Raw genomic sequence first — 27,390 nt, 5'->3', positions numbered from 1 at the left:
TCCAAGTGAAGTCAGAAGGGCTGTATTAGATGTCCCCTAAGGTCCCCTTCAGTCAAGTCTGTGCTCTTGAGTGTCCTGCTGGGAGGAACTCTCCTGTCTTCTCCTGTCCCAGGGTCCCCAGTTCACCTTCTCCCAGGATGACTTCCTGACTTCCATCTTGCCCTCCCTCATGGAAATTGACACTGTGGTCTTCATTTTTACCCTGGACGGTGAGAGGGAAGATGGGATAGGGGGGTTGGAAGCGACGGTGATTTAGAGGAGCTGCCATTTTGAGTCTCAGGGTGTCTTGTCAGAGGAGGATGTCTCAGGGATTCTATTGTTGTGATAAAACACCGTGACCAAAAGCAACTTGGGTAGGGAAGGGTTTTCTTTTTCCTTTTTTAACCTAACAACTGTGATATAAGTGTGATATAAGTGATATAAGTCTATCATTGAGAGACTTCAGGGCGGGAACCTGGAGACAGGAACCAGAGCAGAAGCCATGGACGAATGCTACTTTCTGTCTTGCTCCTCATAACTTGACCAGTCTGCTTTCTTATGGTACTCAGGGCCACCAGCCCAGGGGTAGCACCGTCCATAGTGAGCTGGGCCCATCAATAATCAAGAAAATGCACCACAGGCTTTCCCACAGGCCAATCTGGTGGGGACAGTTTCTCAATATAAGTTCCCTTTTCCCACATGATTCTGGCTTGGGTCAGGTTGACACAAACTACCCAACACAGAGGGACAGAGTGTGAGTGTCCTGGCAGGATCCCAGGGTGGCAGGAAGAACAGCTTCATAGCCCAGCCTTTTAACTCTGGTGCCTCCTATCCCATGCAGATAACCTCACAGAGGTCCAGGCGTTGGTGGAGCAGGTGAGAGAGAAGACCATGAGCATCCAGGCCCTGGTGCACAGCACTGTGGGGCAGTCCTGGCCAGTGAGTGTCCAGCAATGGAGAGAAGATCTGGGAGTGGTCCAGCCAGGCCTTCTGGAACACACCACCGGTTTATCTCTTCCTCCTCAGGCCCCTCTAAAGAGGCTCTTTCCCTCCATCATCAGCATCACGTGGCCACTTCTTTTCTTTGATTACGAAGGGAGCTACATCCAGGTAGGTGGGGATGAGACCGCAATGCCAGCAGGAGTGGGGTCCAGAGAACCCCCAAGTCTCCATACCTGTTTGTCTTCTTTCCTCCCCAAGCCAGGCAAATTCTCACATGATTTGGTCTCTAAACAGAGTTGCCAAGGCAACAAGGTTCAGTTCTTTCTAGGCATGTACAGAAAGGGTGAGATAGGCCACCAATCACCACAGGCTCATTTGTTCTCTGGGACAAGTTAATTGTTGATGCTGAAGTCATGACCACCACCCGAAAGCGTTTCTTTTGAGCAGCACACTATGCGGAACGTAAACACAGATATGACCCCATGGAGTCCTTGTGCAGCCGTGAAATGACAATCCAGGAGACAAACTGAGAGGAATCATGGGAGTACTGAGCAGTTTGTGTGCACTTTGCAGTTTGGTTTGGAGCGGGCACCGGGAAATCTGGGTGTCAATCCAGCTCTGCTGTGTGTCCCAAGAAAGAAAACTTGTATCTCTGGGCCTGACTTTTCTTACAGTCAACCTGCCCACCCTTCATGGGACAGACCCAGGGTCCAGAAGAAGTGCTGGGGGCGGGGCGGGTTATGATCTTTCATCATTATTCAAACTACTTTCTTCTGGAAGCTTCCAGACTTGACCGGACAGAGCCAGCACACAGCCTCACTGAACCCAGAGCTCTTACATAACTGTCTCTCCCTAGTGGGAAATCCACTCCCCTTTGTCTTTGTTCTAAATGGCGTTCCTGTGTCTATCCCTTCTTCTTGGCATGCTTCCCATGTTCACATTCTCTTCCAACATTGCCTGTTTTTGAAGACATCTTCTCTGAATAACTGTACGTTCTTATATTCTTCTTCACACTTACACAATCATGATGCTTAATACAAATACAAATTATAGCCTAATGAATATTTCATATTTTTATCTCAGTTCTTATAGCAATCTCCTAAGGCATGTGTGTTCAGTTTTGCCATCTCTCCAGCCCCTTATTTCTGTTTTCTTTCTTTTCTTTCTTTCTTTCTTTCTTTCTTTCTTTCTTTCTTTCTTTCTTTCTTTCCTTCCTTCCTTCCTTCCTTCTTTCTTTTTCTTTCTTTCTTTCTTTCTTTCTTTCTTTCTTTCTTTCTTTCTTTCCTTTCTTTCTTTCTTTCTTTCTTTCTTTCTTTCTTTCTTTCTTTCTTTCCTTTCTTTCCCTTCTTCTTCTTCTTCTTCTTCTTCTTCTTCTTCTTCTTCTTCTTCTTCATTTTTGTTTTTGTTTTTTCGAGACAGGGTTTCTCTGTGTAGCCCTGGCTGTCCAGGAACTCACTCTGTAGATCAGGCTGGCCATGAACTCACAGAGATCTGCCTGCCTCTGCTTCTTAAGTGCTAGGATTAAAGGTGTGTACCACTACTGCCCGGCTATTACTGCTTCTAATGTAGTGACATTTAAAGTTTGTCTTATTCAGATCTATTAGTTTTGTTTTTCCCTTGTGGTTTTCAATCTTTCACTTGGTGCTGGCTTCTCCTTTCCATATGGAATTGTCTGAAGAAAAGGTTTCCATTGGGACGTTATCATACTTTGCTTTTGGCTGCTATGACAGAACACTGACGGAAAGCCACTTGGGAAGGTTAAGACTTTCAACTTACACTGTACAGTCTATCATTGTGGGGAGTCAGGGCAGGAGCTCAAACAGGAAGCAGGAGCAGAGGCGGGACCATGGGGGAAAAGTGCTTCCTGGCTTATTCTTCTTAGCTTGCTCAGTTTTCTATTTTCTATTACATTTTACTATTTGTGTGTGTGTGTGTGTGTGTGTGTGTGTGTGTGTGTGTGTGTGTGTGAGAGAGAGAGAGAGAGAGAGAGAGAGAGAGAGAGAGAGAGAGAGAGAGAGAGGAGTTGGCTCTCTTCTTCTACCTTGTGTTTCCAGGGGATTGGACTTAGGTTGTCAGCAGGCACCTCTACCCACTGGGCAACCTCACCAGCCCTCAGCCTGCTTTCTCATACAACCCACAACTGCTTGCCCAGGGGTGGCACTACTCACCAGAGTGGGCTGGGCCCTCCCCCATCAGTCATCAACCAGGAAAATGCCATATAGACATGCCCACGGGCCAGTCTGATGGCGGCAATTCCTCACTTGAGGTCTCATCTTCCTGGGTGACTCTATTGTGTGTCAAGTTGACAAAACCCAGCACTTGCTGACCTTTGGTTGTAGGAATATTTTTGATAGTGTAATGGTCTTCCTTTTTTTTTTTTTTAAGATTTATTTTTTATGTATACAGTGTTCTGCCTGCATGTATGCCTGCAAGTCAGAAGAGGGCGCCAGATCTCATTACAGATGGTTGTGAGCCACCATGTGGTTGCTGGGAATTGAACTCAGGTCCTCTGGAAGAACAGCCAGTGCTCTTAACCACTGAGCCATCTCTCCAGCCTGATCTTCACTTTTTAAAAAATAATTTATTTTTATGTGCATTGGTGTTTTGCCTGAATGTATGTCTGTGTGAGATCTTGGAGTTACAATAGTTGTGAGTTGCCATGTGGGTGCTGGGAGTTTAACCCAGGTCCTCTGGAAGAGCAGTCAGTGCTCTTAACTGATGAGCCATCTCCCCAGCCCCTTCATTGTTTTGTTTTTTTTGTTTTGTTTTGTTTTTTTGTCGAGACAGGGTTTCTCTGTAGTTTTGTTGCCTGTCCTGGCTAGGCCTGGAACTCACAGAGATCCACCTGCCTCTGCCTCCCAAGTGCTGGGATCAAAGGTGTGCACCACCACCACCTGGCTGGTCTTCATTTTTAATCTGAAACATTTTGCTCTACTCACCAACCCTTTGCCACATTTACTTCATCCATTTATTTTCCCTAGCTCATCTGAAAGAAAAGTGAAGCCATCTTATACTTCACAGTGTGCCAGGCAGAGCGGCACATGCCTGTAACCCTAGCATTTGGGGGGCAGAAGCAGAATCAGGAAGAGTTCAAGGCCATCCCCAGCTACATAAGAAATTTGAGGTCATCCCGAGTTACATGAAACCCTGTCTCAAAAATAAAAACAAAAACACCCCAAAACTTCACATCCATCACTTCAGAATACATCCGTTCCAGGCAAGGGCATTTGCTGCTGTAAGTATGATATGATTACCCACTCTGGGAATGACAGTTAATCTGATACCATTACCTAAATTCAGATTTCCTGAGATGTCCCTGGGAAGTTGTTATTCTCCAGATCTGGAATCTGATCAAGGATAATCTACTGACTTTAATCAGTAGGTCTCTCTGCCTTCTCTTAGCAGTCTTTAGCCTTTTGTTTTGATTTTTTCTTTCTTGTCTCTCATTGACATTGCTATTTTTAGAAGTCTAGGCAAATCTGTTTCCAGAATGTACTTAACATTTCCAAAATGTACAAACAACTTCTGTATTGTTTCTTCATCACATTCAGGTTTATGTTTTGTTTTTGTTTTTGCTTTTTTTTTTTTTTTTCCTTTTGGAGGAGACTAGCACGTCACATCAGGAGTCAGCTGGCATCTGTCTCTTCCTTGGCGAGGCTGTGGTGACTTATTTAGTGGCGGTGATGGCTGCTGTTTCTTTGCATCCTGTCACCCAGCTGTCCTTACCCACTGTGTTCGCATCTGCTGTTTCTCCTTGACTCAGTTATTCCCGTGGTGACTCTCAACGGGTGATTCTCTATTTCTAGCCTCTTCCTCTTATCTATATTCAGTGATTGGCTTCCTTCTCCGAGGAACTTCCTATTCACGACCCACCCCATCTGTATTTGTTTAATGCCATTATGGACTCATGAATTTTCTGTAAGTGTTTAGATTTTTTTTTTAAGATAGGCTTTTTATGTAGCCAAAGCTAGACTAGAACTCATTATATATCCTAGACTGGCCTTGAACTCATGACCCTCCTACCTCAACCTCCTGACTACTGGGATGATAGACATCCACCACCATGCATGACTTGGATGTATTTTAATATATTCTATTTTCTTTTTCTTTTTTTATATGTATGTGTCTGTGCCTGCTTGTCTCTGTGTGTGCCATGTGTGTGCAATGCCATGGGACAGAAGAGGGCATCAGATCTCCTGGAACTGAAGTTACAAGAGACCGTGAACTGCCCAGTGTGGGTGCTGGGAATAGAGTTCAATCCAAAGCAAGAGTGGCAAGTGCTCTTCATATGGGCCATCTCTGCAGCCCCTTAGCACTCTCTGTCTCTCTCTCTCTCTGTGTGTGTGTGTGTGTGTGTGTGTGTGTGTGTGTGTGTGTGTGTATCTCAGTCTCTCTGTCTCTGTCTCTCTCATTTTCTGAGACAGGATCTCTCTGTGTAACAGCCCTGGCTGTCCTGGAACTCACTCTGTAGACCAGGCTGGTCTTGAACTCACAGAGCTCTGCCTGCCTCTGCCTCCTGAGCACTGGGATTAAAGGTGTGCACCATGCCTGGCTTCCCTTACTACATTCTCTTAATACTTGTTTTTCATTTTAATCCTCAGAACGAAAGCTTGTTCAAGATGGCTTCCTCAGGCCTATTCATAGCCACGTTTAAACATACTTTGCATGTTTCTGAAAAAACAAAATTGAAAACAAACCAAAATTAAAAAAAAAAAAAACACACCTTATTTCCGGGTGACATACATTTTACATCTCATGTGCTTTGCTTAACTCTTCTGAATGTTGCTCAGCGGCAGTATGCAGATCTCTTCCTCACTTACAGTGTGCACGTACACGTATAACTGACCTGACCGATCCCTTATTTGGGGCATCAGCTTGTTTTCAACATTTTGCTGTTGCCAATAACGAAGCAATGATTGTGCACGTATCTAAGTGTTTCTTTGAGATAAATACCTAGAAACGTTAGCTAGTTGTCAAAGGTTACATACAAATAGAATTTTGTTGGATGCTGTAAGCTTTTCTTGCATAGTCTTTGTGCCGCTCGCTTTCAGCAGTTGGAGTTTGTAATAATGCTGGCTCCACACAGCCTCCCGGAGAGTTTGTCTGGCTTCATTCAATTTCTGTGTAATTTTCATTTTTTATTATATTATTTATTGACATTTAAAAAAATAATATATTTAAATTTGTTTTACATGCATTGGTGTGAGTGTCAGATCCTCTGGAACTGGAGTTACAGACAGTGGTGAGCTGCCATGTGGGTGCTGGGAATTGAACCCAGGTCCTTTGGAAGAGCAGCCAGTGTTCTTAACCACTGCACCATCTCTCCAGCCCTATTTATTGACATTTTGAAGTAGTGGGATGGTACCCAGGGCCTCCCACGTGCTAGGCCAGTGCTCTGCAACGGAGCCACACCCCTGCCTGTATCTCTAGGATGTCAGAGGTGGAGCATCTTCCCTCTGCTCCCCTTTATTCTCCTCCACCCACCTCCCCGCTCTCTTTTCCTTTCTCTTGCCCCATTTTTCAGTTGTCCTGGACCCCCCTATGTAAATCTTCTTGCCTCAAGTCCATGACGATCCCTCCCTGCCTGCTTCCAGCATGCTGGGATTACAGAGGTCCGCCACCATGCCCAGGCTTTACTTCTTTTTTTTCTAACAGGCTTTTAAAACTTTTCTGACTCCCTTGGCCTTGAGTTCTTTATAAAGCCATTAGTGTTCTATTTCTGATACATGTTGTAAATATTTTCTCTTGGCTTTAGTCTGCAGAGTCTGCTTCAGTTTTTCCGAGGTTGAATTTGTCAGTTCACTATTACCATGTGGGGCTTGGAGCCCAGGAAGCTCCTTCTACACCCAGGCTGGTATGGCACCTCTGTGTTTCTTCTTGCAGTTCTTAGGACTTTTGTTTTTACTGGAAGCAGTAAGGCATGAACTCATTTATATCTTCCCAAGCAATTACCTAATTGTCTTAGTTACTTTTCTGTTGCTGTGACTAAGCACCATGACCAAGGCGACTTATAAGAGAAAGCATTTAATTGGAGTCCCTGCTTACAGTTTCAGAGGGTGAGTCCATGGCCATCAGAGCAGGGAGCATGGCAGCAGGCAGGTGGGCATGGCGCTGGAGCAGTCGCTGAGAGCTTACATCTTGAGACACCAACCAGGAAACAGAGAGTGTTAACTGGGAATGTCGTGGGCTTTTGAAACCTCAAAGTCTACCCCCAGTGACACACCTCCTCCAACAAGGCCACACCTCCTAATTCTTTCCAAACTGTTCCACTAACTGTGGAAGAAGCATTCAAATATGAGCCTATTGGGGTCCTTCTCGTCCAAACTACCACACCAACTGTCTCAGTTTAATTGTTAAGTATAGCTGCTCTTGAGTGATGCGGGATGTTAAATGCGCACTGGTCCAATAACAATACAGAGAAACCCTGTCTCAACCCCCCCACCACCAAAAAAAAAAAAAAAAAGAATCTCTCTGTGAAAAAAGATGTTTGGGTGTGGGGGTGTGGTTTGTGCCTAATGGGGGTTCTAGAGGAAGCCCCCACTGTTTGATCTCTTTCAAAGAGCACTTGTTGCTCTTCCAGAGGACCCAGGTTCAATTCCCAGCACCCACACAGCAGCTAATAACTGTCAGTAACTCCAGTTCCAGATGCCCCCTGCTGGCCTCCGAGTTCACTGAACACATGTGGTACACAGACACACATGCCAGTAAAACACTCATACATGTTAAGAATACATGTAAATAAATCTTTTTAAAACATAAAGTAGAATATTACACCTGAAAATGCGAGAAGAAAGGCCAAATTCACAATTGCCTCATTAAAGCAAACTTTAATAAATGTTGACAAGAAAGATGGACACTGGCCAGGTCCACACCCGGGATTCCCAGAGAATGGTGCCTTCGTCCAATCAGGGGCAAGCATACATCCTGAGTACTCCTGCCCATGTACCTCCTGCCTACCTTGTGATCAAGCACATCTTGTGTAGTTGGGGCAACCAATTTTGTTTACTGAAAACACTTGGCTTGTTGTCTGACGTGAACAACAGCCCCCAGCATTCCAGGAAGTTATCTGTCCTTGGGCAATCGGAGTTTACAGGTTAACTTTAGTCCTCACGATCCTAGAATAAAAAGTAAAGAAGATTGTTAAAGCTTGTTCTCATCAAACAAAGGATCTGTGTCTTGGTGTCTGGTTTCTTAGCACAGGTTTTCTGTGTTATCATATGGCTCTCTCACCCAGGTGCCCTCCCAGCCTCTTAACTTCCCGCATTCCCGTGTGCTGTGTTAGCTTATGGCTCTCTCACCCCACTGCCCTCCCAGCCTCTTAACTTCCGGCGTTCCCGTGTGCTTGCATTTTAGAAGTTCCAGCATGAGCTAAGCACCAAGTGGGTGTTGAATACAGTGAGTACCGGGGCTCACGTGTTGCTTGGGAAGATCCTGCAGAACCACATGCTGGACCTCCGCATCGCCAACTCCAAGCTCTTTTGGAGGGCACTGGCCATGTTGCAGGTGGGAGCTTAACGGGAGGGCCCCCAACCTAGATTGCCACATAAGGTTTTTTTTGTTTTTTTTTTTTTTTTTTTTCAAAGTCGGGGAGGGGTATAGGGTTAAGAGCTAGTTTTTCACAGGTGTATCTTTCTCGGGCATATCCTCCGGTCTGTTTCGCATGCACACAAAGGTACATAAGAGTGAAATTATAACTCCCAGGAGACATTCTTTAAGTTTCAAGGATGCAATAGAAACCCAACTCTATCCAAGCAGTGGTGGCGCACGCCTTTAATCCCAGGGTGGCAGAGGCAGGCGGACCTCTGAGTTTGAGGCCAGCCTGGGCTACAGGGTGAGTTCCAGGACAACCAGGACTGTCACACAGAGAAACTTTGTCTCAGAAAAGAACTAACAAACAAACTCGTATTGCTCTAAGCCAAAGCCAGTGAGTTTTCATGTAACTGAACAGTTCCAGGACAGATGAATGCTCTTGCGACGTGACCTAGAAACTTCGGTCTCTAGCTCTGTTTTTCCTCTGAGTTGTTCTCAATCTCGGGTCCATTCTCTTCATTAGGGGCCACATTTAGTGCTAGTCTAACATCCTGACAATCAGTGAGTAGGAGTCTTTCTGTTCCTTGTGACACCACCAGTGCCTGGTGGCGGGCTCTTATTGGCTTGTCTTGGGTCACGTGCACAACTTTGAACCAATCGCTGTCCTTCAGGGAGAAAGGGCTCCCTGCTCATCTGCTTTGTGTACTTTCAAGACGCAGGTGGGGCGGGATGGGAGATGAGCTTGATTGTATCTTACCGCCTCAGAATGGGGACCAACAGTTATCCAGGAAAAGAAAGGGGCCGATGCCAGAAAGGAGAGCGAATAGATGCTGACCAGAGAACATGTTGGGTGGCCTTGAAGGCTGCTACCCTTGGATCACAGTTGTAAATCTCACCCATTTCCCATTCCTCATGGGCCAGCGATGGTTCACCACCAACTCCTTTAACTCAGTTTTTCTTTATACCTCGTGATTATGGGATTGTCAGAGGGGACAAATTCTCCAGGGTCTTCCGCCAATCTTCAGGAGCCCAACACCCCTACCCTCACTCCCCACCCCACCCCGCCCACCTTCTCAAATCTCTTCCTTCTCCTGTGTTCTCCGTTCTCCTTGGCATCTGCCCTGACACGGACTTCTTCTACAGCGGTTCTCTGGACAGTCCAAGGCTTGCTGCATTGAGAGCCTCCTCCAAGCAATCCATTTTCCCCAACCACTGTCAGATGATGTCCGGGCTGCTCCCATCTCCGGCCATGTCCAGGTTGCCTACGAGAAGGAAAAGGTATCCTTCCCCCTTGCCGGCCATTCAACCAACACTTTCTGAGGATCTTAAACATCTTTGGAACTTGGTGTGACACTGGATTTACAAAGCTCAGAGATCCGTGCCACATGGAGCTCCCATTTGGAGGGGTAGGTGGATGGGGGTAGAGGTGGCGTGGGGAGGCATGACTGTGACAGAAACTACAGAGGCACAAAAAGATACCAACAAAGGGGCTTCTGTTCTGCCTAGGAGGGGCATCAAGAAGGACTGAGAGGCTTTTGCACAGGACTTCTTTCTAGTCTTTGTAACAACTTCCTATTCTTGCACCCACCTTACCGCCTGTGTCCAATTCTCTGCCTCTCCCACAAGGTTCTTTCTCAAATAACCTTTTCTCCAGCTCGCCCTGCCCCTTCCCACAGGTCATCCCCACAGCCTTGCTGAGTCTGCTACTTCGATGCTCCATCGCGGAGGCTAAGGCACGCCTGGCTGCAGCTCCTTCTGTCTGTGAGGTTGTCAGGAGCGCCCTCTCTGGGCCGGGTCAGAAACGCACCACCCGAGCCCTTGGAGACCCTACAGCCTGTAGTGCAGTGAATTGATGTTTCTGTGACCATGAAGGAGGCAGGGCCTTGGTCCATTCCCATGAGGACTTGTGCCAACAATACACGTGGTGGTGGGACAAATCCAGTTTTGGGGAGTGGGGTGGGGGGAGCACTAACAACCCAGGATCAGGGAAGAGTCCCGCTCTCAGCCGGATCATTTCTACTTTTACTGGCATCTTCTGATCTCAGAAATAAAACTAAATGTCTTGCTTTGGAACCTAACCTTGCAAAAAAATCAGTTATCACAAACAAGGAAAATGGGAGCACCAGGTAATTTCGGGCAAGAGAGAAGGTACTATTCACTAGAGAAGGACAATCCCAATGAGACAAGATCCTTCTGACTAGAATGAATGCCACATCCACTTGGAGACCAGTGAGCAGAGGGCTTTGACTGCACCCTCTCCCTGTGTTTGAAGAAAGAGCAAAGGAACTCTGGATGTGCTGGGGACCCTTTGGTGGTGGGACCCAAAGAACACTAGAAACTTGTCTGTACAGCTTTAGACTTCAGCTACCAAGGATTTTGATAAAGAAAGGCACCTGGATTCATCCCAGGTGCAGTCTTCAGTACCTGCAGCCAAGACTCTTACGGTAGAGATCTGGCTCCCCCTTGTGGTGGAGAAATAGCCGATTAAGCGATACCCCAGGACCTCCCCTATAGAGAGAGTTAAGGAACCTTCATTGCTAGAATTATTTTGGGATATTAGAGGGGAAGTCAAGAATCAAGAAAAGTCTTGGAACAAATGAGGTTAAAATGAGGCAAATAAAACCTGAGAATGTTTTGAAGGCTTACAGTGGTTCTGTGGAGTGAACAACAGGGGGTTAGGTCCTTGTTAGGGGATTCTGGGCTCTAGGCAGAGCTAAAATAGTTCAGAAATTCGTTAGAATTGGGTAAGGCACGGCGGTGCATGCCTGTAATCCCTTCATTTGCGAGGATGCAGTAGGGGATTGTGAATCGGAGGCTACATGTCAAGAGCTCTCTCTCTCCCAAAGAATTATCCAGAGACAAATGGTCTACAACTAGCCTCCAAACAGCTAGCGCTCTGGAGAAAGCAGACATCCAAGGAGATGAAAACAACTAGAGTAGGCAGCCATGATGCCGAAATGTTGATGGGGGGGGGGAGGTGGGGAGGGGTTAGGGTGGGAGGGGGGCTGACCATAGGGTTGAAGATAAAGGCACATGACCTCTTGGGTACTCATTTGCTGCATCAAAACCAGGAGGATTTAGGGTAGGAGACAGTTGGATACTGAACACATTAGAAGTCTAATATATTGAAAATGGAACTCACGACCGTTCTTCCAGGTCAGCTAGTTGTTATTTTCACAACTTAGGTGGAATTGGGTTTAGACAGGCTAGCATGGGTCTTGAATATGTTAAAGAGCTGGGTCCTCTGCAAGAACAAGAGCTCTTAACCACGGAGCCTGTAAGAGCCGGGCGGTGGTGACGCACGCCTTTAATCCTAGCACTCGAGAGGCAGAGCCAGACAGATCTCAGTGAGTTCGAAGCCAGCCTGGTCTACAGAGAGAGAGTTCCAGAACAGTCAGAGCTGTTACACAAAGAAACCCTGTCTCAAACAACAACAACAATCAAAGCAAAAAGAGTAGGGTTTGGGAGATGGCTCAGTGGTTAAGATCACTAGCTGCTCTTGCAGAGGACCTGGGCTGAGTACCAGCACCCACATGGTGGCTCACAACTGTCTGTAACTCCAGTTCCAGGGGATCTGATGCCCTCTTCTGACTCTCTTGGGCACACATGTGGTACACAGACATTCATGCAGACAAAATATCTATACACATAAAATAAATTAAAAAAAGATGCTAAGGATAGAGGAGAAAGGGTAAATGGGGTTTAGTTACTACTATTACAGCTTTTGTGATTACTACGAAATAAAAAGTATATTAAAAAATAGAATTCCTGCCAGGCAGTGGTGGTGCATGCTTTTAATCCCAGCACTTGGGATGCAGAGGCAGGTGGATCACTGAGTTTGAAAAGTCAGCTTGGTCTACAGAGTAAGTTCCAGTATGGCCAGGGCTATGTAGAGAAACTTTGTTTCAAAAAAAAAAAAAAAAACCAAAACAAAAGCATAATTGCTGATTATAATAGCATGTCATGTGTGGGAAGGCTAAATGAATTTAAATATTCTAAGGGCCCTGGATTATGCGTAAGAGAATACATGTTTGATTGATCTAACACTGATCAGTGTGTACAGTGCATTCTAGAAGACACCCAGGTCTGGTGAGATGGCTCAGCAGGTAAAGGCGCTTGCTGCCAAGCCTGGTGACATGAGTTTGAATCTCGGGAGAGAGCACAGGCATGGAGAGCTGGCTCCGTGGTTAAGAGCTCTTGTTCTTGCAGAGGACCCAGGTTCAGTTCCCAGCACCCACATGGCAGCTCACCATCTCTAACTCCAGTTCCAGGGATCCGATGCCCTGTTCTGACCTCCTTTGGCACCAGGCAGGCGTGTGGTACACACACATACATGCAGACAAAACACTTGTACACATAAAAAGATCTAAATCTAAAAAAATATACTTGAAGAGAGCTGACTATCAAGTTGTCCTCTGACCTCCATATGTAGGCCACAGTGCAAGTACAAACACACACACACACACACTCACTCACATCACATCACACACATACAAGAAACAGACAAACAAGGCTAGAGAGATGGCTCAGAGGTTAAGAGCACTGGCAGTTCTTCCAGCGGTCCCGAGTTCAAATCCCAGCAACCACATGGTGGCTCACAACCATCTGTAATGAGACCTGGTGCCCTCTTCTGGCCTGCAGGCTGAACACTGTATACATATTAAATAAATAAATCTTTAGAAAAACCAAATAATAAATGTAATTTGTAGAAAGGCATTTAGTAGGTGTAGCTTAATAGTAGGACGCTTGACCACTATGTGTGAGGCCCTGGGCTTGACACTCTCAGCACTGGGGGAAAAGCTATTTACTAAAGACATATATATGGTTTACTATGCTGCCATCTATTCCTTCAGCACGGCCACTTAATTGTGACACAGTGACATGAAAGCAACCATAGACACTAGGCAAGTGGACCAAATGGACATATGGAGACTGTATTTATATCACTTGTACAGTATGTCTTGTTTTGGAGCACATGCAGACTGTTTTAACTATTCTAACTTTTCTATGTAATGCTATGAATTAAACTCAACTGCATGCATGCTAGGGACTTGCACTACTGATGAGCAGTGTGAAGAGGCCTAATTTAACATTAGTGAGCCATGACAGGCTGCAGACTAACAATACTGGGGCAGGGCTCACCATTACAATAAGCAGAAAAAACCACGAACTGTACCCTGTGGGGACCAGTCAGAATTAAGACAAACAAGTACTAAATGCTCTAGAACATAAAGGATAGCTTACATCACTTGTATATCGATTGCCGATTTGCTTGCAGTAACACCAGTACCAATCACTGTTTGACAAAACTTGTTACCTCACTCATGGCCAACCTACATCCTAATCCAGATTCTCCTACACTATACCCTCATCCTAATCTGGAATTCCCCTACACCATCCTTTACTCCTTAAAAATCCTGCCATAAAGGAGCTCAATCCTCTCCCTGATCCAACCACTGCGTTGGAGTGTATGGGAAGCCCAAGCTCGAGCTTGCAATAAAGGCTCTTTGCTTTTGCATATGAACTCAGACTCCTGATGGTCTCTGGGGGGCTCATGACTCGGGCAGAACACTGTGCATCCCTAGCAAGGCGGCTAAATATTTAAGACACAAAGAATATCTTTTCTGGACATACTAGGCCACTTGATCAAGAAAAGAACTTTATTTTGGTTCTGAGTTGAAGCAGTGTTGACAGGTCACATCTGGTGACAGAGCGTTTGCTGGTAGAATCCAGATGTGGAACAGGGAGGATGGCACATGGCAAGAGACAGGGAGTTTATGTGTATGGATATCCATTTTTGTCTCTTCTCTTTCTAAGGCTACCAGTCTTCAACCACGGGGGCTCCGCTTGCATAATTTTCTGCCTAATCGCCCCTGAAAGGCCCCACTTTTAAACACCACAGTTGAAGTCAGGCTAGTGGTGCTCATGTGCCCTCCCAGCATTTGGATGGTGGAGGCAATAGGATTAAGAAGTTTAAGACCAGCTTTGGCCACATAGCAAATGGAAGACCAGACTGGGCTACATGAGACCTGCCTCGAAAATATGAAATAAATAAAATGATAAACATTGTAGTTGAATTAAATTCCTACTCTCCTGATGCTTCACCATGGGATGAAATTTCACCCCATGAACCCTTAAGGGACACACATTATATCTAAATGACAGGGCCTATAAAGGTCCTTGTCAGGGCTGGAGGCAGCACAATGGTGAGGTACTGAGTTCAGTACCCAGCATCCATATTGTGTGGTTCACAAACATCCGTAAACTGCCGATCCCCTCTAGCCCCCTCACTGTGGAACCTGCACTCATACACACATACACAATATTTAAAATAGCAATAAAAACAAATCTTGAAAGGTTCGTGTTAAAGTGCACATAAATGTTTCAAGAAACCGAAGGGATATCTCATTCCTAATTCTTCACCAGGACTCCAGGCTGGTATACAGCTAGCACCTGCCACATAGCATGTGCTCAATGTACAAGTCAGAGTTCTTTATAATTAAAATCCTTGTAGAAATTGCACAGTGCTTCATAAAGCACACATACCGTACTTATTTAACTATTTCTTTTTTAGTGGGCTTCCCAAGAATATTAATTGCACTGACCCTATAGACAGAAAATACTGTGTGTGTGTGGGGGGGGAGACTTTGTCTTCTGAAATGGTGCCTACCAGTCAGTGGTTCATTAGTGTTCCCATATGAAAAGAATAATTTTGATCACATGAATTGATCACATCAATATTGTTTGCACTGTGTTGACTTGATAAGATGGTGTGGTGATCCATGACTACTCTAAACTTGGCAGTGAGACTGTAGATCCTCTAAGGCCACTGCTTAGTGTGATGTCTGTCAGGTCAACAGCAACTAGGCAATATGGAGACCTGTGAACTTAGAAAACCAGGTTCCTCAAAGTCCCTGAGAGTTCCCACTTCAACTATCCCAGCTCTCTTAGATTCCACTTGACTCTGTGTTCTAACCTGCAGTTTGAAATTTATGGCCATAGACCCAATCCCAGTTTATGACAGTGACCGGCTCCAAAGAAAATGTGAGTCAGAACAAGTCATTTTGGAAGACCTTTGAAACTTTAATTCGCCACTCCTTCCTTAGTGACGAGTTTGTCTGCCTGGACCCTAGAAGATTCATAGATGGATTCTTCCCTGAGCTTTGGCTATTAGAGCTCAGAGCCAAGGTCAAGGTCAGCCACAGGGAAGGGCATCAGCTGGAACCTGAGTGTACACTGGCTTTACCTGGTACTGTCTATTGTGATGTCATGACATCTCAGTCTAGAGACAGACACTCTGTAGTTGAGAGGGGCATAGGCTTGAGAAATGTCCCTAACATGGGGGCTCTCTTTCCCACTGCCGACACATCTCAGCCTTACGCTACTCGGTTTCTTTGTTTATGGAATATGGGTGTTGTTTTCTTGGTATCAGAGCCAGACAAAGGTGGCAGCCAAGAAAGAGGTACGTGATAGCCACTTTCTCTTGAAACTCACTTCTCTCCATGCTGGAACCCTATAGGTTTGTCTAAATGCCTATCCTCTGGGCCTTAGGAAGAACTGAATGGAGGGGAGAGGGGGGTTGAGACAGCATTGACTGAGAGCTTCCTCTTTTATTTTTTTCCTTCCTTATTTTGGTTTTCCAAGACAAGGTTCCTCTGTGTATCCCTGGCTCTCCTGACTCACTCTGTACACCAAGCTGGCCTTGAACTCACAGAGATCTGCCTGCCTCTGCCTTCCAAGTGCTGGGATTAAGGGCATGAGCCACCACTGCCCAGCTTCTCTCTCTCTCTCTCTCTCTCTCTCTCTCTCTCTCTCTCTCTCTCTCTCTCTTCTGGTTTTTTGACATAAGGTTTCTCCATGTAGCTTTGCGCCTTTCCTGGAACTGGCTTTGTAGACCAGGCTGGCCTCGAACTCACAGAGATCTACCTGCCTCTGTCTTTGGATGGGCATGGTGGTGCACACCTTTAATACCAACACTAGGGAGGGAGAGGCAGGAGGATCTCTCTGAGTCTGAGGCCAGCCTGGTCTACATAGTGTGTTCTAGGACAGCTAGGACTATACAGGGAGAGTCTGTCTCAAAAAACCAAGAGGAGGAAGAGGGAAGAAGAAAGGAGGAGAAGAATGAAGAGGAGGAGGAGGAGAAGGAAGAGGAGGAGGAGGAGAAGAAAAGAGGAGGAGGAGGAGGAGAAGGAGAAAAGAAGGAAGTAGTAGTAATGGTAGCTTTAGGATCTATTATCAAATAGACACCGAGGCAGAATGTACTAGATGCTGAGAAAGTGCTGTCTAGGAGCTCGAGCTGAAGTAAGACATTGATATGACATAACTTTGGGAAAAAGAATGTGGTAAGGGTGCTGTGGGTATTGTCCATCACATGGGATGGGAGACAGACGGTAGAGTGACTTTGTTTTATAAAGAAAGGTTTATTATCATATGACAAGACAAAGAAGATCAAGTGACACTTTGCTGTGGGATTTTTTTTTTTTTTTTTTTTTTCTTTTCGAGACAGGGTTTCTCTGTGTAGCTTTGCGCCTTTCCTGGAACTCGCTTTGGAGACCAGGCTGGCCTCGAACTCACAAAGATCCGCCTGCCTCTGCCTCCCGAGTGCTGGGATTAAAGGCGTGCGCCACCACCGCCCGGCTGCTGTGGGATTTTTATTTCCAGCAGGAGTACAATTGTTTGAGTTCGTGGTGCACGTGTTTAACATTAGTAGGTCGTGCCTCTTCTGAGTTTTCGATCATGTGAGCAGACCATGAGTGACTGGCTCCCCCACAGTCCTGCCATCTTGCCCAGACTTGGCACACCCACCTCTTATTTTAGTGATTCCAGTGAGTGTGTGGTATCGCATTGTGATTTCCTGTGCAACCCCCATAACTAAACACTGAGCAACGTCTCAGGTTTATTAGCCATTTGGAAATTCTCTCTTGTAAACTGCCTATTCAAGTCATTTGTACAGTGTGTGTGTGTGTGTGTGTGTGTGTGTGTGTGTGTGTGTGTGTGTGTGTTAGGTGTGTGTAAGGATCAAATTCAGGTCATTATTTATGCTAGGCAAAGCACTCTACCACTGAGCGACATCTCTTGTCCATTTTTTCCTTGATTTTTTTTGTTTGTTTTAGTTTTTTTTTTCCCCTTCCATTTTTCAAGACACAGTTTGTTTTTGTAATCCTGGTAGTCCTGGAACTCTACCTGTAGACCAGGCTGGCCTTGAACTCACAAAAATTCCCATTTCTCCCTCCCATGTGCTGGGATTGAAGGTGTGTGCCACCACTGCCCGGCTTTCCGTGATTTTTATTAAGGATAATTTATTAAGGATAATTAAGGCAAATCAAAGGCACACAGAATTGGTAAATGAACCTACCTAGTCTGAACAAGGCCACACATTCAATCTGTAGTATGAGAAAAAAATAAAAGGTGGTCTGATAAATCTTCATAGACTTCACTTAACCCTTGCTACATCCTTTTGAAGCAAATCAGAAATAATTTCATGGTAAATGTTTTAGTACGTTTATTTTGAGATCCTGCCCCACTCCACACAGAAAAAAAAATAAAAGAAAAACAGGTTAATCACAATATCATTATTACACCTAAAAATGTAACAATAAAATCTGAGTAATTCCTTAATACCTCAAATATCCGCCAGCATTTAAATTCCAATAGTCAAGCAGAAACTTAATGGCATAAATTATTATTTAGCCCAACTCAATATTGAATGTTGAGATTAAACAATATGTTTCTGTATTCTAATCTACAGAGTCTTTCTTTTCTTTTATTTATTTCATTCATGTATTGGATAAAAGGGTCATTTCTCTAGATTTCACAATCAACATTTTGTTGATCAAACACCCATGCGGTGTAGCCATACACATCTAGGCAACACTAATGGGACTTAGTGGGTTATAAAAAAGAAAGCATGAAGTTGGGAGGTGGATATATTGTGGGGTATGTATGGGGGAAGTTGGAGTGGGGAGGGGTGGGTATGATTATATTTTATTGTACACATGTATAAAATATTCTGAAATTAGGAAAAATGGTAATGCCCCTCCATGTTGTCAGTTGACAACTGCTGTCTCTAGTACTTCATGTGAGTGAGTTGAGATTTATCCAGAACTCATGTAGAAATGCATTTGCCAGGGGAGCAGGGTTGGAAAGTGTGACCTTCAAGCGGGTTTAATGCATTCTTTCTAGACTAAGGTCTCACAGGCATGGCTCCTCACTCTCTGAGGACTGGGTTAGCTGCCACAGGAGACGGGACCCCTTTTGTCTTCCACACACATCCACTTGCTCCTCTGGCCCTGTCTGCTGTGAGTTGAAGCTACACAAAGACCTCACGCGAAGCTAAGGACATGCTAGCACTAGGCTCTTAGACATCCAGAACCATGAAGCCAACTAAACCTCTCTCCTTCATAAATGAGCTGATCACAAGTATTCTATTTCAGTAACTCAACATGAACTAGAACCATGAGGAAGTTGGTTCTAAGATTTATCAGAATTTGTTTTCTGGTAGGGAGAGGTGACATAGTTCATAGGTAATGATAATCATCAGAGGGCACATAATGTGTGATTTGGCATGGCATTTTATTTTTATCTATCTATCTATCTATCTATCTATCTATCTATCTATCTATCATCATCTATATCTATCTATCTATCTATCATCATCATCATCATCATCATCATCATCATCTCTTTCTGTCTATTGTCTATCTATCATCTATATCTACCTTCTTACTTATTTTTAATGCTAGGGATCAAATCCAGGGTCTTGTGCTCTCGGCAATCAGTCCACCACTGAACTACATCTTCAAGCTTGGTATAATATTGTAAATAACATTATAAATACTGTTTTCTTTCTTTTTTATTACTTTTTGTTTTTCGAGATAGGGTTTTCCTGTGTAGCCCTGGCTGCCCTGGAACCCACTTTGTAGACGAGATTGGCCTTGAACTCACAGAGATCCACTTGCCTCTGCCTTCCAAGTGCTGGGATTAAAGATGTACACTACCACCACCCCTTGTGATTACCATTTTATACAAATGATGCCGAAACCTGAGAACGCAACAGATCTTTCCATACTGAGCTGCTTAGAGAACCCTGCTAAGTGTATCACTTTGACTTTATCCTCCTGTAGGAATATTCTCTAAATCATGCCATGTGTAAATAACAACAGTTTTTTTTTTAAGTTTTTTTTTTTTTTTCTTTTGTTTTTTCGAGACAGGGTTTCCCTGTGTAGCTTTGCGCCTTTCCTGGAACTCACTTGGTAGCCCAGGCTGGCCTCGAACTCACAGAGATCCGCCTGGCTCTGCCTCCGAAGTGCTGGGATTAAAGGCGTGCGCCACCACCGCCCGGCTAACAACAGTTTTATTACCTCTTTTCCAACCTTATGTCTTGGTTCTCCTTGTCTTCATTTATTATTATGACTTCCGGTACAATATTCAGTAGCAATGTATTGTGGGCATCTGTCTCTTTATTAAGTCAAGGAAAAATTTCAATAATTCACCAGTTATGTATAATGTTTTCTGTGGTTTTTCAAATATTCTCGTCCAAATTAAGGAAGTTTTAGCAAGAATTGGTGTTAATTAAAAAAAAAAAAACTTCTAAAATTTTAAATTAAATCTCTTTATACTGGGTGCTAAATATTAAGTATATTTCCTGCCTCTATTTAGATGGTCATATATTTTTTCTTGTTTGTTCAATCAATGTACTGAGTTGCATGAGAATGTAAGATAATAAACCAGCTGTGAATTCCTAGGATACATATAACATATTTGTAATGTTGGTCCCAATACTTTAATTAGATTCATTAGATTCAGTTTGCTGATATTTTGTTTGGGATTTATACATCTATGCATATATATATTGACTGGTCAAGTCTTAGATTTTAGAATGATGATTATTCCAGCTTCCTCCATTGAAAATAGAAGCAAATCTGAATTTCCATCTCATTAATGTAACAGACACCCTCAATACTCAGGGCATTGCAAGGGTTTTTGGAGTTCTGTACTAAGAATCTGGAATAAAGACCAGGTTGTTCTTTATCACACACACACACACACACACACACACACACCCCATACACAACACATGCTCACACATACCCACACCACACACAAACACACACACAGACACAGACACACAGACACACACACCAAAGGAGGATATACTAAGGTTAAGAAATAGGCTCTCATAGCTCCTCTGGAATTCATAGACAAACTTGGGTAAGAGTTAATGTCATTGTCCCAAGCCCAAACTCTGCAGGACAGGACAGGCTAGAAAAATGGGTACACTTTTGTGTGCTTGAGTCTTGTGGAAGGATTCTTTCCTCTTCAGGGAGTTCTGGCCTCTGCTCTTAAAGCCTTCAGCTGATTGGGTGATGCCCACTCACAGTATGGAAGGCAATCTGCTTTAAAGTGTACTGATTTTAAATGTTAATCATATGTAAAATTACTGTCAAAGAAATGTTCTAGACTAATATATGACCAAACAACTGGGCTCCATAGCCTAGCCAAGTCGGCATAAATTAACCATTACATCCCTTTCTCTTGCTTAGATTTATTATTACTATTTTTAAAAAGGGGTGTGTGTGTGTGTGTGTATAAAATTGTGTGTTTGTGTAATTGTGAGTGTGAGCATGAGCACAGGTGCCAGCAGAAGCCAGAGGTGCTGGATCCCCCTGGGTCTGGAGTTACAGGGCATTGTGAGCTGTGTGATATGGATGCTAGGAATCAAACTTGGGACCTCTGCAAGAGCAGTATGTGCTGTTGTTAACCACTGAACCATCTCCCCAAGCCTAATTCTTCGCCTCTTTTTTATCTGGAAAGAGTTTCATAACTTAAATAGTTCTTACGTTTAGGTTTTCATTCCATCTCCAGTTTGTTTTTAAATATGATATGAAGTAAAAGGCCCAACTTCGTTCCTTTACATGTGGTTATCCAGTTGCCTCAGCACCATTGGCTGAAGCTTATTCTTTTTTTTCTCCAAATGAGATTTCTCTCTCTTTTTTTTTTCCTTCTTCGAGACAGGGTTTCTCTGTGTAGTTTTAGTGCCTGTCCTGGATTTTGCTCTGTAGACCAGGCTGGCCTCGAACTCACAGAGATCCGCCTGGCTCTGCCTCCTCAGTGCTGGGATTAAAGGCATGTGCCATCACCGCCTGGCGAAGAGGGGTTGTTGTTGTTTTGTTTTTTTTTCGAGACAAGGTTTCTCTGTGTAGCTTTGTACCTTTCCTGGAACTGGCTTTGTAGACCAGGCTGCCCTCGAAACTCACACAGATCCGCCTGCTTCTGCCTCCTGAGTGCTGGGATTAAAGGCATGCACCACCACCACCCTACTCTACAGGTCTATTCTTAAACCAGTACCACAACTATTTTTGAGTACTGTGATTTTGTACACCGTTTTTCTTTTTCTTTTTGGTTTTTCAAAACAGGGTTTCTCTGTGTAACCCTGGCTGTCCTGGAACTCACTCTGTAGACCAGGCTGATCTCAAACTCACAGAGATCCACCAGTCTCTGAGTGCTGGGATTAAAGGCGTGTACCACCACCACCTGGCTCTGTACAAAGTTTTAAAATCAGAAAGTATGGGTCTTCTGACTGTTCTTTTTATTTATTTTTTATCTATCTATCTATCTATCTATCTATCTATCTATCTATCTATCTATCACTATCTATCTATCTATCTATCTATCTATCTATCTATCTATCTATCTATCTATCTATCTATCTATCTATTATATATACAATGTTCTGTCTGCATATATCCCTGCCTGCCACCATGTGGTTGCTGAGAACTCAGGACCTCTCTAAGAGCAGCCAGTGCTCTTAACCGCTGAGCCATCCCTCCAGCCCTGACTGTTCTTTTTCAAGGTTGTTTTGGCTCCTGAGGGATCTCTGTAATTCCATAGGGATTTTTAGGACAGGGTCTTCATTTATGCAAAAAAGGTCACTGGGGTTTGGGTAGGGATTACACAGCATCCCTAAAGAATCTATAGATTGTGTTGGTAATGTCATTTTACTATCAAACCTTCTGATCATGAACAAAGGATGTCTTATTTACTACTTACTCTCTACAACAGTGTTTTGTAGTTTTTCCATCTCATGACACAGCCACCTCCCAAACACCCCATCTACTAATAATATTTCCTTGCAGGTTAGGATTTCAACATATCAATTTGGGGGATAACACTGGACCCAATGTATGTTGGGGGGAGTTCCCAGGTATTTTTACTTTGTTGAGTGTCTTAAAACAAACAAACAAACAAACAAACCACATGAGTACATGTTTGGTTTTTCTGCACCATTGCTATGACCATGGCAACCCCAACTTTGTGTTATTAGTATGGTGTAGTGTATTGACCACTGTGCTATGTTGAAATAGTCCTGCATTATTTAAACATCATCTCACTGTGTGTATCTACTGTATCTGGTACTGTTACACTGCGCACAGTCCCCTCCCTCCCCACTCTCCTTCACTGTCTCCCCACAGTGTCCTTAACTCTTCCAGTCATTTCTACTTTCATGGCATGTTTACATCTGTGAGGTTATGTACTCTATGAAATTAGGAACCACAAAGGAGAAGAATCATTTGATGTTGTCTTTCTGAGGCTGGCTTAGCTGCTTTATAGGAGTTCCTATAAAGCATCCCTTTTCCTGAGAAAACTATGTAACCTTGTTCTTGGTGACAGAAAAAGTCCATTGTGTATACACACACATTTAACATCCATTCCTCCATTGTTGCACACATAGGTTGGTTCCATAACTCAGTTATTATGTATATATAGTGCTGCAGGAAATGCTGATGGGCACGTGTCTCTGTCACATTAAACCTCCACACATTCTTTGGATAAATTCCAAACACTCAGACTCATCATCATTCTGTAAGTTCTGGCCAGCCCAGTAGGTGTACTATGTTTATTAACAAACTTCTGCACTCTATCTTACATTTTTGAGTAGTTCCACTAAGTACAAGTCTAGGTAGGCACTTGCTTTCTTATAGCACATTCAAGCCATAACCTGGCTTTACAGTGGGTTTGGAAGTCTAGGAATTCACTCAAAGCATGTCATCTGCCTTTAATGATGGCACCATCAATTCAGAAACACTTTAGAATTCATGGTCTGAGGGTGTTTGGAGGACCACTCAGATCACGTGAACACGATGCTATCTCCAGTCTTCTACGAGACAAACTTGCAGGCATGTCTGTGAGGGAGTTTAGAGACTGTGTTAACTAAGGTGGGAAGACCCAGTCAAAATGTGGGCAGCATGGCTCCATGGGCTGTGGTCTCGAATGAAATTGAGGAAGTGAGCCGAGTGAATACCACCAGTCATCTCTCTCTGACTGTGACTGGAATGTGACCAGCTAACACCTGCCTCCTCCACCATGATGCTCTGCACCCTCAGACTGTGAGCCAAATTAAACCGTTCCTTCCTCAGCCTGCTTTTGGGACAGCATTAAGAGTAACTAATAGAGACTGTGAACCACACAAGCAGCCTGTGGCTAAAGGTTTCTGGGGACTCCCCTTCAGGCCTTGTACTTTTCAGTGTGAAGCCAAGTTTGCTGGCAGGCCCCAGGGCCTAGGAATAAGTGGTAAATCTGTCACTTAGAACTTGTAAATGAGCATGTGGGGGCGTCTTCTGCTGGATTAAAATGATACTAATTGGCGAGATTGTTTAGTGGTTAAGAGCACTTGCTGCTCTTGCAGAGGACCCAGGTTTGATTCCCAGAATCCACACGGCATGCCACAACCATCTGTTGTAACTCTAGTTCCAGGGGATCTGATACCATCTTCTGGACTCAGAGGGGCACCAGGCATACATGTGGTTCACTTTCATACAAGTAAACATTCATATACATAAAAATAAGTAATGTTATTAACAAATACATCTTTATGAAGCATAATATGTTTTGCTTTTTGCATTGTATAATAATTAAATCAAGCTAGTTAATACACTTTTCACTTCAGACTTTTTTCATGTGTATGATGAGAAATTTAAGATCTATTTTAGCTATTAGAGTTTTTAAAAAGTTTTCTTTAATTAGTTCGTTATCCAAGGTGGTAGGAATTTTATTTTTCCAGAGGTGAGGACCGAACCCAGGGCCTTGAGCTTGCTAGTCAAGCGCTTTACCACTGAGCTAAATCCCCAACCCCAGAATATTTTAATCGATTTATTTTCTTTGTTCTAGTCTTTCACATTTGAATACTTTAAAATTCACATTACAAGCCAGGAGTGGGGGGATGGGGTGGTGAGGAGGTGGTGGTGCGCGCCTTTAATCCCAGCACTCAGGAAGCAGAGGCAGGCAGATCTCTGAGTTTGAGGCCATCCTGGTCTACAGAGTTGTTCCAGGGGAGTCAGATTTACACAGAGAAACCCTCCTATCTTGAAAAATGAAAAACAACAACAAAAAATTCACATTATTTTTCACACTTGAATTCTTTCTTAAAAATTGAGATTTTTTTTTTGTATTTTATGTATATGAGGATTTTGCCTGCAAGTAAGTGTACATGTGTACCACATGTTGCCTGGTACTTCCAGGGGTCATAAGAGATCAGATCCTCTGAAACTGGAGTTGAAGTTATAAGCCACCATGTGAGTGCTGGGAACCGAACCTGGGTCCTCTGTAAGAGTAGCCCCTGCTCTTAGCGGTTAAACCGTCTCTCCAGCCCCTCAACATTTGAATTCTCAAACCACTTAGAGCCCATCTCTGAATCCCATATTGAGAAATGATCCACTTTTATTTTTCTCACTGTTTGCCACTGTCTTAGTTTCTATTCTGTCGCTGTCACAGAATGCCCTAACAAAAGAGCCTTAACGGGGCAAGGGTTCACTTCAGCTCACCATCACCCAAGGTTATGGTCCATTGGTCCATCGTGGTAGAGGAGGTCACAGCTGCAGGGGCCTAGGCTAGCGAGTCACGTTGCATCTGCAGTAAAGAAGCGGAGATGAGTGATGAGTCCAAACTGTAGCCCACTTCTCTTTCCCCACTGAAACAGTCTAGGATCCCAGTCAGAGAATGGCGCCACCACAGTGGCACCCCAGGTATGGTTATCAAGACGGTTCCCCATGGGCATGCTCGGAGGCACAGGTCCACATGATTCTAGATTTTAGCAAGTTGACAGCACTTATCACAGCTATGGAATCATTTCTTGTCACTATGTGGAGCTCTCTTCAATTAAGCTGCCATATGTAAGTGAATTTATTTCAGAGCTGGGTTTAGGGTTTTTTGTTTGTTTGTTTTGAGACAGGTTTCTCTATATAACCCTGGCTGTCTTGGAACTCACTATTTAGCTGAGGCTGTCCTCAAACACAGAGAAATTCTTCTGCCTCTGCCTCCTGATTATTTCAGAACTTTTTTGTTTTTAAATTCTACCTGCTTGCTCCTGTTCTTATGAACTTGTTTTATGGTATGTCTTAATTTTTGGTCCAGTAAATTGTTCCCTTACACTTCTGTTTGTGGTTACTTTTGGCAATTAGCAGACCTTTCTTTTCATTTATTTACTTATTATTTACATTCATGGTATTCATTAATTACACTCATGATATTAATTACATTTGTGGTATTCATTGGTTACATTTGCAGTATTCATTCAATAACTGTATTTATGATATTCATTAATTACATTAATTGTATTGATTTATTACATTCATGATATTATGTCCTGATACTACTGTCCATTTGTGGGACTTTTCCATCAAATAAAACAGAGATTCTGTACTTAGAAAATCATTGCTCTATATTCCTTTCTTCTACATCTTGAGATAACATCTAATCTTTCTGTCTCTATGAATTTGTATATTCTATATATCTCATGTAATACAATTCTGTAGTATTTGTCCTTTTTTTGAATGTAAAACCATTTTATGTACAACTGCAGGAGAAATAATACACAGATAGCTTGAACATAAAAACAGGTTATAATTCAAGTCCAGGGTTATTTTAAACAAGTCAGTTCTTTTCATCTACCATACTGGCCACAGGGATTGAACATAGGTTGCCAACGCTTGGCAACAGGTGCCTTCAGCCACTGAGCCATTTTGCTGGCTCCCACAAGGCATCTTATCTGTGTAGTTGACTGTTTTCCTTACTAATGCAAGTCTCTAGAGCACAGGACTCATATTTACCTCTAGAGTCTCAGGACTACACATAATAATCTAGGACTTAGGTTTGTTTAAACAGTTACTAATTTGCATGTGGGTGCACGCATGGACAAATGGCATGCACGTGGAGGTGAGCACAACTTGTGCAAATTGCTTTTCTCCTTTTACTATGTGGGCTCCAGAGATGGGACTCATGTCATCGGGATTGGTGTCAAACACCTGTGCCCACAGAGCCATCTTGCTGGTCCCTTAGGATATGTAATCCATTATTCACAACTAAATAAATGAGATGGTAACTAATGATATGTTTGCAGATGACAACTGATAAAACATATCGCTATCCCCTAGATAAGATGAGATGTGTTGTCAATAAAATCCCCAAACTAGAACGTAAACCTGACTTGGTTTCTCTTTATGTGTTTCTAGACTTCCAAGCAACAAAAAAGATCTCTAAAACAGATCCGGAAACTCAGAGGTAAGAATGATTCTATCCTTATGGGTCAGCTCAAGGCTGATGACGGATCAACTGTGGACCTGCTTTAGGACTCTTTCCACTTGAAGTGGAAGAAAGTTGAAAAAGAGGGTGTGCCTGGAGAGTACGCCCATCTCTCTGACATCTTTCCTTCCAAAGTCAGTCAGACAGCTCCATCCTCCATTGTTTCCTTTCCCCGGGCTTCTCTGTCCCTACATCTTCATGTAGAGCCCAAAGTATGGGAGAGGAGGATGGACAAAGATGAACTACCAAGAGTGTGGTGCAGGAGGTCCATTACCTTTATTCCTCTACCACGGATGTGGATGTGGGGTAGCCATCTTTGAAGGGGAAGGTGTATCGGGATCTCTGTGTTCCCCCAGCGCTGCG

General features: G+C 43.7%; 1 protein-coding gene and 1 long non-coding RNA gene across 3 annotated transcripts in view; one reads left to right on the top strand and one right to left on the bottom strand.

Moving 5' to 3' along the window:
* The window catches only part of Gckr (glucokinase regulator), a 21,483-nt gene extending 10,695 nt beyond the window's left edge, over positions 1 to 10,788 (top strand). Inside the window, exons 14-19 of one of the 2 annotated variants that reach the window (XM_059248345.1) lie at positions 113 to 209; positions 821 to 918; positions 1,006 to 1,089; positions 8,275 to 8,316; positions 9,595 to 9,729; positions 10,128 to 10,788. In XM_059248345.1, coding sequence (XP_059104328.1) covers positions 113 to 209; positions 821 to 918; positions 1,006 to 1,089; positions 8,275 to 8,316; positions 9,595 to 9,729; positions 10,128 to 10,304 — 633 coding nt within the window. In that variant the 3' untranslated portion in view covers positions 10,305 to 10,788. Of the gene's footprint in view, positions 1 to 112; positions 210 to 820; positions 919 to 1,005; positions 1,090 to 8,274; positions 8,425 to 9,594; positions 9,730 to 10,127 lie in introns of both variants that reach the window. The other variant, XM_059248344.1, reaches the window with a different exon arrangement.
* LOC131897430 (uncharacterized) lies at positions 7,729 to 27,390 on the bottom strand. Its single transcript, XR_009375685.1, has 3 exons — positions 27,302 to 27,390; positions 25,272 to 25,356; positions 7,729 to 8,036 (listed from the first exon to the last, which is right to left on the bottom strand). It is a non-coding gene; the product is annotated as an uncharacterized LOC131897430 (long non-coding RNA).

Source organism: Peromyscus eremicus, chromosome 22, assembly GCF_949786415.1.
Source record: "Peromyscus eremicus chromosome 22, PerEre_H2_v1, whole genome shotgun sequence".
Lineage (NCBI taxonomy): Eukaryota > Metazoa > Chordata > Mammalia > Rodentia > Cricetidae > Peromyscus > Peromyscus eremicus.
This window is presented reverse-complemented; position numbering and strand designations above follow the sequence as displayed.